Source organism: Cebus imitator, unplaced genomic scaffold, assembly GCF_001604975.1.
Source record: "Cebus imitator isolate Cc_AM_T3 unplaced genomic scaffold, Cebus_imitator-1.0 Scaffold16, whole genome shotgun sequence".
In the NCBI taxonomy this organism is placed as follows: Eukaryota; Metazoa; Chordata; class Mammalia; order Primates; family Cebidae; genus Cebus; species Cebus imitator.
In genome coordinates, this window is record NW_016107331.1 from 3,691,366 (window position 1) to 3,704,285 (window position 12,920).

At 35.4% G+C, this 12,920-nt stretch overlaps 1 protein-coding gene across 2 annotated transcripts in view; it reads left to right on the forward strand.

Moving 5' to 3' along the window:
* The window catches only part of XRCC4 (X-ray repair cross complementing 4), a 275,793-nt gene that overhangs the window by 25,908 nt on the left and 236,965 nt on the right, over window positions 1–12,920 (forward strand). For both annotated transcript variants that reach the window (XM_017507925.1, XM_017507933.2), the window contains exons 2-3: window positions 1,659–1,807; window positions 8,339–8,514. In XM_017507925.1, coding sequence (XP_017363414.1) covers window positions 1,669–1,807; window positions 8,339–8,514 — 315 coding nt within the window. In that variant the 5' untranslated portion in view covers window positions 1,659–1,668. The remainder of the gene's footprint in view (window positions 1–1,658; window positions 1,808–8,338; window positions 8,515–12,920) is intronic.

Consider the following 12,920-nt stretch of genomic DNA (forward strand, 5'->3'; position numbering starts at 1 on the left):
CCAGCCTGGGTAATAAGAGCGAAACTCCGTCCCAAAAAAAAAAAAAAAAAAAAAGATTTATTTAAACATGTGTGTCTGTAGATAAAGACAGAGGGAAATGTTCAGATGAACATAGTTTGTTTTGGGAAGGATGAGATTAGATTTTTAAAATTTTTGTATTATGTATTTCTGTTTGTTCAAGCAATAAAATTCTTGTGTAGTTGCAGAGTGCTTAACAAATGGATGATGGTAATCTTGGATCTGACTCCCTTCTAACTCTAACTTCTGATACTATATTCTGTACTCCTAATTCTTATTTTGTTCTTTATTATATGAAGTAAAAATTTGGCTAACATGAAAACCATGGAAAATGTTTGCAGGAATGTGCAGTAATCAAAATTCTCATACACCAATTGTAAACTGGTACAACCCTTTTAGAAAAATATTTGCTGTGTAGTACCAAAACTGAACATGTCCTTCTCCTCTGATCCAATGATTTTAGTCTTAGGTGTATACCCAACAGAAATGCATATATATTTGCCATAATGTTTCTGGCAGCACTATTTGTAATAGTCAAAACCTGGAAGGTACCCAGATGCCTATCACTAGTAGAATGAATAAATAACCTTTTTAATAATTATATAATAGAATACTATACTGCCCTGAAAATCATCTTTCACTGTAACACACAGTATGAATGAATCTCTCAAACCGAATGTTGAGCAAAAGAAGCCAGGCACAAAATAGAACATGCCGTATATTTATATTTACATAAAGTACAGAAATATTCAAAGCCATCATCTCTGTTAGAAGATAGGATAGTGGTTATTTGGAGATGTCAGTCACTAGAGAGGAGGGAGTGTGAGAGTGAATTTTGGGGCAATAATGTTCTGCTTCTTGATGTATGTACTGCTTACATGGATTTGTTCAAGTGTAAAATTCATTGAGTTGTACTTTTGTACTTTTGATATATATACTTTTCTGTCTATATATAACACTTCAATACAAAACTTAAAAAAGCAAAAACATTTATTGGCCTCAGGCTGTGATAATTTGATGTAATTCATCTCTATTACAGGGTGCTTCTGTCTCAGTGGATCGGGGGTGTTTCAGTCATTGAACCTGGACATCTCTATCTTAGACAAGGCATGACTGGATACTGTCAGCTGTTGGGTTCTGAGATTTTTTTTTCCCCATTGAATTATGCTTACTCAACTTTTTCATTCCACACAGTCTCTCCAGACAGAGACTAAGATACTTGGCCAGTTTTATCCTTTCTAATTACTGTAATATTTCAGCGGTGAGATCACTTCCAGGTCATTCTCACAAGTTCTTGCAACCATTTCTTTTGTGGTAGAAAAAGAGGCTGTTGAATCTGGGGGAAACGAAATGGTAAAGTTTACTCTTCAAATTGTCGAGATGATAGTTTTTATCTCCATTACTTGGACAAATCATTTTCCATTTATGGACCTCTGTTTTTCTCATCTGTAAAAATTGTGAATTAATATTGAAGAAAACTATGATTTACTGAATTTAATGGTTGACTCTATTATGTGTTTTTTTGTTTTGCTTATTTTCTTATTTCCTTGGTGTTTGTATAGCTGAGAGGCCGATAGAGAAAACATCATTATTTGAGTTACAGTTTCTTTTAAAAATATTAATTTATTATCCTGTTACAGGTATTAAGAAATGGAGAGAAAAATAAGCAGAATCCATCTTGCTTCTGAACCCAGTGTAACTCATTATCTACAGGTATCTTGGGAGAAAACACTGGAGTCTGGTTTTGTTCTTATACTTACTGATGGTCATTCAGCATGGACTGGGCCAGGTAATATTAAAAACAAAGTTTTTAAAAGTAAAATTTAAGTGTGCTCTTCTTCAGTCCTTAGGGATAGTTTTCCCATAGACATTGGGTAAAACTAATATTAATTTTACTTGCTATTGCTGTCAAATACAGATTTGTAGTCTTTAATGCCACTTTCTATAATTGATAGTGATAGAAAAACAAGCATTTGTCCCAGAAAATTCTGGTTACCATTTGAATCTTAGTAACTTGGACTTGTTCAGAGTTTTTAAATGATCCCTTTATAGAAAATATAAGTAGTACTTTCTAAATATATCTTTTCTCACGACCTCAGGAAGGACTCAGGGTCAGAGGTAGGAGATTGGTTAGGTAAATGTGTATGTGTTGCCTTGGGGCAATGAGTAGTGGTGGGTATTTATTTATTTATCTCAATGAATATGTATTACATTTGTAACAAAACAGGACCAGAGCCTAAAACTTTGTAATGCAAGGTTCACACCCATATTTAGGATCTTAGTTATGATTTTAGGAAATACAGTTTTTATTTTTTAAGTCTTTGGTGATAATATTTTAAAAATGCTAATGACTCTGAAATCATATATGGAACATGGTGGATATAAAGTAAAATATTTAGAATTATATTTTTCTTGTATAGGAAATTTTAATACTCTTCTAAAGTACCTTACTGAAAGATTTAAAGAACTCTTTTTATAATTGTGCAAAAGTCATTTCTAGAGTTATGTTATGAATAATGTTTTCTGTAAGATAATTTTTTCATGTTAATTTACATACTATTTTTATCTTCTATTAACTTTAGAAATATTTATCTTGAATTTGTTACCATGATTATTATATCATCTTTAAAATTACAATACATTGTAAAATTTCATTTCTTTCTTGAGCATTATGAGTTTTGTTATACAATAGTCAAATTGAATTTATACTTACAGAGTTTAAAAAAAATTGTTTTTTTGGGCTGGGTGCAGTGGCTCACGCCTGTAATCCCAACACTTTGGGAGGCTGAGGTGGGCAGAACATGAGGTCAGGACCAGCCTGGCCAACATGGTGAAACCCCGTCTCTACTAAACATATAAAAATTAGCTGGTCATGGTGGCATGTGCCTGTAATCCCAGCTACTCGGGAGGCTGAGTCAGGAGAATTGCTTGAATGGGACTTAGAAGGTGGAGGTTGCAATGAGCCAAGGTGACCCACTGCACTCCAGCCTGGGCTACAGAGTGAGACTCTGTCTCAAAAAAAAACATTGGTCTTTTTTGACACAGAACAAGTAATGTTGGTATAGGGATTCCGGTAAAATAAAGAACTTTCAGGGGTAATCTTTGTAATAGTTATTATGATACCTATTTAAGTTATGCATTTCTCTGTAAGAGAAATCAGTCATTGATTGGTTGTTGCAGTTCAGGAGTAGAATATTTGTCAGCTTAGTTTTATGTATGTCAGAGAGAGAAGATCCAGAAGACAATATTTCTTGTTTTACGGTGAAGATGGTGTATAAGGCTAAAGACCAGGGCAATAGATTAATGCTGGTCATCTGGGAGAGAAGAGCAGTTCTAACAACACAGCCCAGAGGCATGTCCTAGGGGAGCAGTTGCTTGTATGTAAGAAATACTGTATTTATAACTTACATATTTCTAATTGGCAAATGGCATATTCTGCATAATAAGTTATTGTCAGACAGATGACCTTAAGGTGTTTCAGGAGCCTTAATTATCAAAGGATGAGACTGAATTCTAATCTAGTCCATAAGCCTTATTCACCAAGACAAAAAGCAATGATGATATGTTATTTGAAATTTTTTATCATTAAGTACTGGGGGAGGGAAGAGCACGCCAATTAAATCTTATCCCGTCATTTAACCAGAAATTTAACCTTACATTTATGGAATATGTCATTCACATCACACAAATTGTGCTGGCATCATTCTTAATATTATTAACATGAATTATTGTTTCACTATACTGTACGGATCTATATTGAGGATAAGACACACATTTGGTTTGTCAACACTCTATGTAGTTGTCTATATCAGTACCTATGAAATACATTCTCAATGAATACTTTTTTGATTGAAAGAATGAAAGGATGCCTCAAATATATAGAAGTGGTCTGGGAAAAAAGAAAATAAATTGTTCATTTTAGAGTTAGCATGTTTTTAAATGAAAACTCCAGTTTTATATTTATTGTTGACATTTATCATAAATGCGGTATATTCTACCATCTATTTTTTAGCTAATGGAATTTAGTGTGACAAAAATGTGATATCAAACTTATCTATTCTTTGGTGGATTAACATTTCGGCTTCCTATACCAAACTTTCAAACAGAAAATTTTATAGTGTACTATATGGTCATTTTATTTTCAAAAATATCTAATAATGTTTTAAATCTCTCACGTGGTTTATGCCTTCATTCATTTCTATTTTCTTGTTTACATATCAGGGATAAAATAGGAAATCAAATAATATGACACTATGCCCATGTTTAGTTAAGGCTTATTCCATAAATGCGATCTGGTACTTTACATGTAGACAATAACATCATTAAGGACACTGAAACAATTAAATAATTGAAACATGAAAATTGATTTCCTTTCTGTACCTCATCCTGTTTTTTTGTTCAACATTTTGATTGCTGCAGCCTTCAATTTGGACAATTTTTTTTCTCTTTTCATTTGAGTGAAATTAAAAGGATGTGAGGTTCCTTTTAATCTCCCCCACACTAGACTCACTGATTTCCATTAGCGATGTTTTATCTAATGAATGTTTTTGAGGTCCAATTATCTAATTATCATGTGGTCTATCATCACATCAATATTACAGGGGTTATATCACAGGGTTAAGCCACAAAGTGGGTTAATGATCGATAACTGTGACTTTCAAAAGAATTCCTATTGGCAGTAGGAAACTTGTGTCACCCATCTCTGGAATAGTTTGAAGTTTGTTAAAGAGTAAATTTAACTTTACTAATTGTTTTATTATCCACTAATTAGATCCACTTATAATTATCTTAAAAGTAAATATTTTTTAATCTGTATGGAAATAGTGACAAAACACAGTGGAAAGAGAATTTTAACAAATCAAACAGTGAAATGGGTTTATGATGCAATACTAACTAGAATCCTAATGGCATGATAAGACTGTATGCTTCTGAGCTTCAACACAAGCTTAGGATGTGTGCAGGCTTTTAGTTAGTTATATATAAGTATCTGAAAGAAAAAAAAATTTCTTTCCTCATTTACCTTTTCATCTATCTATAAACGGTGTGAAAGTGATGCTTTTCAGTGTTAAAGTAATTCTCAGACTGTCTCCTACCAGTCTGAGAATGGTTCCTTGTTTTTTGGTCATGTTGGCCTGCTCATGCTTTATGCCTTATTATGTGGTTCAGCTGCATTCTTGCTGAATTTTATTATTTCCATTGCCTTTATTCTTGGTAACTGAAGTTTTAGAGCATTGAATGCTTACAGCTGTACTTTTTCCAGATGTTCTTAGTATAGAATTCAAAACTGGTGACCAGGTTGTTTTTCAGGATTGAAGCCCTATGTAGTCAGTCAGATTTCCACATTCACTTTTATAAGAAATTTTCAAGTACATTTTTTGAACAAATACCTGTTTTATATAGTTAATTTTCTTTCATTTTTTTTTCAAAAATTAGATATTCCATAATAATCTTCATAGCATTCATTGGGAGAGGAAAATAAGAGGATATCTAAGATGATAACTGACAAGATATCTAAAATGTTATCTAAGATATTAACACTTGAATTTGAGCTCCATAGGCTAGCATTTTTGGAGTGAATGAATGAATGAATGATTACATATTTTCAGACACATATCTTTGTTTCAGTGAAATTTAGAATACTTTCAACTAGATGCTTTTTAAGTGTATGTTCTCTATTTTCTTTTGTGTTTTCTTTAAGTTTTCTGTAGCTGCAGTAAAGATGGCATCTACAAATTTATTTCCTATTTCTCTGTGAAATAATTGTTCTTCCTACAGGCATTAGTGAGTTAAAGTTAGGTAGTTATTTTTTAACACAATCCAAACACAAAATATGAAATTATTTCTTAGTTTTGTTTCTTTAGGAGAGGTATGAGGCCATTTGAAAGGTCAATAGGTTTGATAGTGATCATCATATTAAATGTGTCCACTTCCAACAGAGAAAATGTGAAAGCGTTTTAGAAGCTGTTAAAGTAACACATGAATATAAGCTCTTTTTATTCTTTTTTTTTTTGAGACAGAGTTTTGCTCTTGTTACCCAGGCTGGAGTGCAATGGCGCGATCTCGGCTCACCGCAACCTCTGCCTCCTGGGTTCAGTCAATTCTCCTGCCTCAGCCTCCTGAGTAGCTGGGATTACAGGCACCCGCCACCATGCCCAGCTAATTTTTTGTATTTTTAGTAGAGACGGGTTTTTACCATGTTGACCAGGATGGTGTCGATCCCTTGACCTTGTGATCCACCCACCCCGGCCTCCCAAAGTGCTGGGATTACAGGTGTGAGCCACCGCGCCCGGCCTCTTTTTATTCTTACCTCTTTTCAAAGGTTGTGTGAAGTATGATCATCATATTTTATTATCAAAACTTGTCATCAAAAATTGATCATATAAAATATATTGGTACGTTTCAAGACTCCCTTTTTCATTGACTGTCATGGATCTTCCAGACACTTGATAGCATACAGACCAAAAGTCTGAAAATGTGCCTTCCATTTTAGGCATTCTTTAATTAAGTTTTTCTTATATTCTGTAATATTTTAAACTAATGTTGTTTTTTAAAACATCAATGGAAATAATTTATCCAGTGTTTCATATCTCTGCTTCACTTCAAACTAAAACAACAGCTTCACCAGTTACCTACTACATGTCCCTAGACCATTACTTGATCTCTCTGAGCCTCAGCTTTCTCATTTGCAAAATGAAAATAATATCTGTCTTTCAGTGTTATGAGGAAGTAAAATAGATGAGTGTAATGCTTAGGTATGAAAGTATACAACCATATGGGACTTCTATTATTGCTGTGTTAGCCTAAATTAACACAGGAAACCACCCAACCACACACACATTCCAACAAAAACAAGATTGAATCTTGTAGTTAAAAAAACAAACCAATATGCAGACCAGTTGGCACTTTTGAGTGTAACAAAGGGAAAACCTCAGATGCCATGTTTGAAGAGATGTTTCAAAACCAGAGTAGTTGATGGGAATTAAAGCTTAACTGTAGATTCATGGAATATCTGAACTAGATATACATGTAGATGACAGTGAGTGTAATGTTTGAGTGAGGTGGAATGTTGAGGCTTCAGACCTCTTAAGGGAATTGGAGTTGAGCTCTCAGTATAAAGAACGGAACCAGGAAAATACATGCTGTTAATAAAATGATCTTTAAAAACATTACTACTCTCTGGCCTGGGGATGCAGCATACAAATAGAACAATCCCTGAGTAGTATAATTGAATAAAAGTCTCAAGAAAAATCAGAACCCCAAACCTGTGTTATGTGTGGATGCGAGGTTTAAAATGGAACACTTTGCCTCAAGTGTAAAAATCAAGGTGAGAAATAAACTTTCAAAACTAGTCCAGAATGGATGAAACTTTTAATGACCCCCAGAAAGGCAAACCAGCAACCTTCTTTTAAGACCACTTCTTCTCAGAGCACTTGCCACTTGGGCTAGAGGTGAGCCATACTCAAATATTACAAAGCATGAAAGGAAAACAAGTAGAACAAGAATTTTTCTACAGGTAGAAGAAACAGAATTTATACCCCAGGAACCACACATAAATACAGAAATGAAAGAGATCTTAAAATACATTTATTTAAATATTTAAAAGAAGGGTAGGGTAAGAACAGGATATAATGAAAAAGGAACCGAGATAATATCTAGAATTGAAAATACAATTTTTGAAACAAAAATCTAAATGAAGGATAAAACATCAGCTTTAAAGATACCTAGATAAGAGAGTTGGAAGCCAGATCACTAGTATAGTATGTGTTGCAGAGGAGATGCTCAGTACATTTTTGTTTCCTTCCCTTTCTTTCCGTATCATTTCCTTTCATCCATAGTTTCTATAGTTGGCATATGACATGAGAATAATGACTTCCACTTTTGCTTTTGATTTACTCTACCCATAAAAGTGAGAAACAGACTATAGACTATTGAATCTTTGAGGCCAGGAAGAAAGATGTTATCAAATATTGAGCTTATTATTCATTATAGGAAATTACCTGGCTTTGACTTAAGAGCAGGTACACAGAGAGGGAGTTTCTGTAATAATTTACAATGCGTTTCATCTGAGGATAGAGAAAGAATGTCAAGGGCTTAATGCTTTTCACATGAGATGTGAATCTAAATTAATGCATTTCTCAAAAATTGCTTGTTCAGCAAAAAGGAATAATTTGAGTTAAAAATGTTTAGTATAGAGATTGATTTTACTTTTGTTTAAATTTCTGTTATATGTGATAAATTAGTACTAACAGGTAAACTAATATTTTTTTATGTGTAGTCATTTACTTTACATTTCAAAAACTTTTGTTAATATTTTCCATAGTTTCTGAATCAGAGATTTCTGAAGAAGCTGATGACATGGCAATGGACAAAGGGAAATATGTTGATGAACTGAGAAAAGCATTGGTATCAGGAGCAGGACCAGCTGATGTATACAAGTTTGATTTTTCTAAAGAAACTTGTCACTTCTTCTTTGAGAAAAGCCTGAAAGATGTTTCAGTAAGTAAAACTTTCCAAAATGTTACACAGTAAAATGTCAGAGCACTCTTTGAGGAATTATATTTAATATTTAAGTAACTATCATATTATTCCCAGAACACCTCAGAAACAAAAGCTTCAAAAGTACTTGGTTTCTGAATTAGAAGAATGCTTCAAAGCTAAAGTCATTAAATATTTTATATTAGTGAATAAAAAAAATTATTGGAAATGTACTTAGTTTTTAATGGTCTAATATTTTAATATTTAAAGTATTATAGAGTTAATTATACAAAACAGTAATCTTAAAGGTGAGATTAGAAGTTTTAGGCCATTGTGACAAGGTCTTACTGGAAAAAAGTTTTGGGAAATACTGATTTTAAGAAAGAAAATAATACATTTATCTTTAAATGTTGAATAATTGTAACTGACTTCCTACTTTATTAGAGTGTGTTTGAAATTTAAAAGTATATAGTAAGGATTAAGGATACTTTATTTGTATAGTTAGATTTAAAAATATTAACATAGAAATAACTTGCAGTCTAAGCTTTCCAAAGCTTTGCTTTGCAGACAAGAGTATCTGCTACTTATTCTGCTCAGTTCCTGCACCAACTCAGATCAAGGCAGGTGGTTTATTTATTAAAGTCTTGCACTAATTATTTGTATATTTTACCTAAGTTGATTTGATAGTGATTTTTTTTTTTTTTACCCAGTGGTTTATCAGTCATATCTGACATTTCTGAAGGAGACGAAAGGAAACATTTGCTACATTAAGTTAACAGATAGCTGTTGAGAATTTGTTTTAGAGCTCGAGTTTAGAAATTCTGTTAAAGCATTTCCCACTCATGAAACATTTGCATGTAACAACTAGCATTATTTTATGCAGCCATTTTTAGTTTTTGTCTGTTTTATACATACTGATACAGAATGAATTCCAAATTAGTGAAGTTCATTTTAGAAGGCTGAAAGACTTTTGATATTTTTGACATGATAAAAGATGGGGCTTGGTATAGTTGGCATGTGTATTAATCTGTTCTCACACTGCTAATAAAGACATCCTGAGGCTGGGTAATTTATAAAGGAAAGAAACTTAATTGACTCACAGTTACACATGGCTGGGAAGGCCTCATAATCATGGTGCACAATGAAAGAGGAGCAAAGTTATGTCTTACACGGTGGCAGGCAAGAGCGCATGTGCGAGGGAACTCCTCTTTATAAAATCATTAGCTCTCATGAGACTTATTTACTATCATGAGAACAACACAGGAAAGACCCACCCTCATGATTCAGTTACCTCCCACTGGGTCCCTCTCATAACACTTGAAAATTATGAGAGCTACAATTCAAGATGAGATTTGGGTGGGGAGACAGCCAAACCATATCATTCTGCTCCAGCCCCTCCCAAATCTTGTGTCCTCACATTTCAAAACCAATCATTCCTTCCCAGCAGTCCTCCAGAGTTTTAACCCATTTCACCATTAACTCAGAAATTTACAGTCCAAAGTCTCATTTGAGACAAGGCAAGTCCCTTCTACCTTTGAGCTTATAATATCAAAAGGAAGTTAGTTACTTACCAGATACAATGGGAGTACAGGCATTGGTTAAATGTACCCATTACAAATGGAAGAAATTGGCCAAAGAGGCTTTAGGCCCTATGCAAGTACAAAATCCAATAGGGTAGTTATGAAACATTAAAGTTCCAAAATCGTCTCCTTTCATTCCATGTCTCACATCCAAGTGATGCTGATGCAAGGGGAGAGCTCTCACAACCTTGGGGAGATCCACCCCTATGGCCTTGCAGGGTATAGCTCCCCTCCTGGCTACTTTCATGGGCTGGCATTGAGTGCCTGTGGCTTTTCCAGGGCACGGTGCAAGCTGTGGCTGGATCTAACATTCTGGGGTCTGCAGGACAGTGGCCTTCTCACAGCTTCACTAGGCAGTGCCCCAGTGGGGACTCTGTGTAGAGGTTCCAACCTGACATTTCCAGTCTGTACTGTCCTAGCAGAGGATTTTCATGAGGGCCCTGTTCCTGCAGCAAACTTCTGCCTGGACACCCAGGCATTTCCATACATCTTCTGAAATCTAGGCGGAGGTTCCCAAACCTCAGTTCTTGACTTCTGTGTAATTGTAGGCTGAACACCACATGGAAGCTGCCAAGATTTGGGACTTGTACCTTGTAAAGCATGGCCTGATCTGTACCTTTGCCCTTTTTAGCCACAGCTGGAGCTAAGGCACTGTTGGAGCTTGGTGCGTGCTTGGAGCAGGGCACGAAGTTCCTAGGCTGCACACAGAATGGGGGTCCTGGACCTGCCCCAGGAAACCATTTTTTCCTCCTAGGCCTCTGGAGCCTATAATGGGAGGGACTGCTGTGAACATCTCTGACATGCCCTGGAGACATTTTCCCCATTGTCTTGGTGATTAACATTTGGCTCTTCATTACTTATGCAAGTTTCTGCAGTAGAGTTGAATTTTTCCCCAGAAAATAGATTTTTCTTTTCTATTGCATTGTTAGGTCGCAAATTTTCCAAACTTTTGTGCTCTGCTTCCTCTTAAACGCTTTGCTGCTTAGCAATTCCTTCTGCCAGCTACCCTAAATAATTTCTCTCAAGTTGAAAGTTCCACAGATCTCTGGGGAAGGGGCAAAATGCTGCCAGTCTCTTTGCACAGCAAGAATGACCTTTACTCTAGTTCTCACCAAGTTCCTTATCTCCGTCTGAGACCAGCTCAGCCTGTACTTTGTTGTTCCAAGCCATTCAGCAAGTCTCTAGGAAATGCCAAACTTTTTCACATCTTCCTATCTTCTAAGCCTTCCAAGTCTCTAGGAAGTTCCAAACTTTCCCACATTTTCTTTTCTTCTTTGGAGCCCTCCAAACTGTTCCAGCCTCTGCCTGTTACCCAGTTCCAAAGTCGCTTTCATATTTTTTTTGGGTACCCCTACAGCAGCACTCCAGTCTATCAGTACCAGTTTACTGTATTAGTCTGTTCTCATGATGTTAATAAAGACATACATGAGGCTAAGTAATTTATAAAGGAAGAAAGTTTAATTGATTCACATTTCTACATGGCTGGGGAGGCCTCACAATCATGACAGAAACGGAAGGAGGAACAAAGTTAGTCTTACATGGTGGCAGGCAAGAGAGCATGTGCAGGGAAATTCCCCTTTATAAAAACCATTAGACCTCATGAGACTTATTCACTATCATGAGAACAGCACGGGAAAGACCCACCCCCATGATTCAATCCCTCCCACCTTGTTTCTCTTATAACGTGGGAATTATGGGAACTACATTTCAAGATGAGATTTGGGTGGAGACACAGCCAAACCATATTAGCCCGAATGGAGTACTTGCCATGGCTGGCAGCACATCTGGTTTTGCTGCTTCTGTGAAGAAAGAACTTTAAATCCTCTTGATTCATGTCTTTTTACAATTGATTTGGCATATATCAGCACCCAAAACTGATAATAATCCTGACAGATTTTTCCTTACCACCCTGAAAGTAAACACTGTATCAGAGCCAACATCTTGAACTACAGGTACTACCTTTTCAACAAGTGTTCACAAGAAATGGAAACAGCCTAAAAGATTACCAGCAATGCAAAAAGTGTGCTGGTTCCCTACAGAGTGTCTTAAAGCACTACATTGCAATTTAAATAGCTGTCTCCTTACTTATTCATTTATTTATTTGTTTATGAGAAAAAAATGGCTATTTTCAGAACAGTTTGACAAGGAGGAGTTTATTCATGGCTTGGCTTACTTGAGAGATATTTTGGATATTTAAATCAGGTAAAACTTTCAGTGCTGTCGTCAGACTTACGGGTGGATCCAACTGAGCGATCACAAGTTCATTTGGCTAAGGTGTCATGGGAATCTTCCAGTATTCAGGATGTGCTTCTGCAAACTGATTTCAGAGTGACAATCTCTTGTAAATCTATCTGCTGGCAAAAAAAATCTTCAGACAATTGGAAACATGGCAGACAGAATAATTTTTTAAAGCTGATTCTGCTCAGATGACCTAAAAATTGAGACGGAGTTTGCAATTCTTTTCTTGATTACACAGACATCTGATTGTTGCCAAAAATGACCTCCTAAACTTAGAATAAAGAAAAAGAATGAACATAGATTCAACTCAAAAAGTGAATTCTATTGTTTCTTAATGTAAAGTTGCTTCTCTGTGACAAAGAGTACTTTATGAGTTTTAAGTATACTTGCTCCCAGATGCAAACCTCTGAGAGTCAGGGTTTTTACGCATTTATTGACATCAGTTTAAGAATTTTTTGTTTTTTTTTTTAAGACAGAGTTTCACTCTTGCTGTCCAGGCTGGCGTGCAATGGTGCAATCTTGGCTCACCGCAAGCTCCGCCTCTTGGGTTCAAGTGATTCTGCTGCCTCAGCCACCTGAGTAGATGGGATTACAGGCATGCGTTACCAA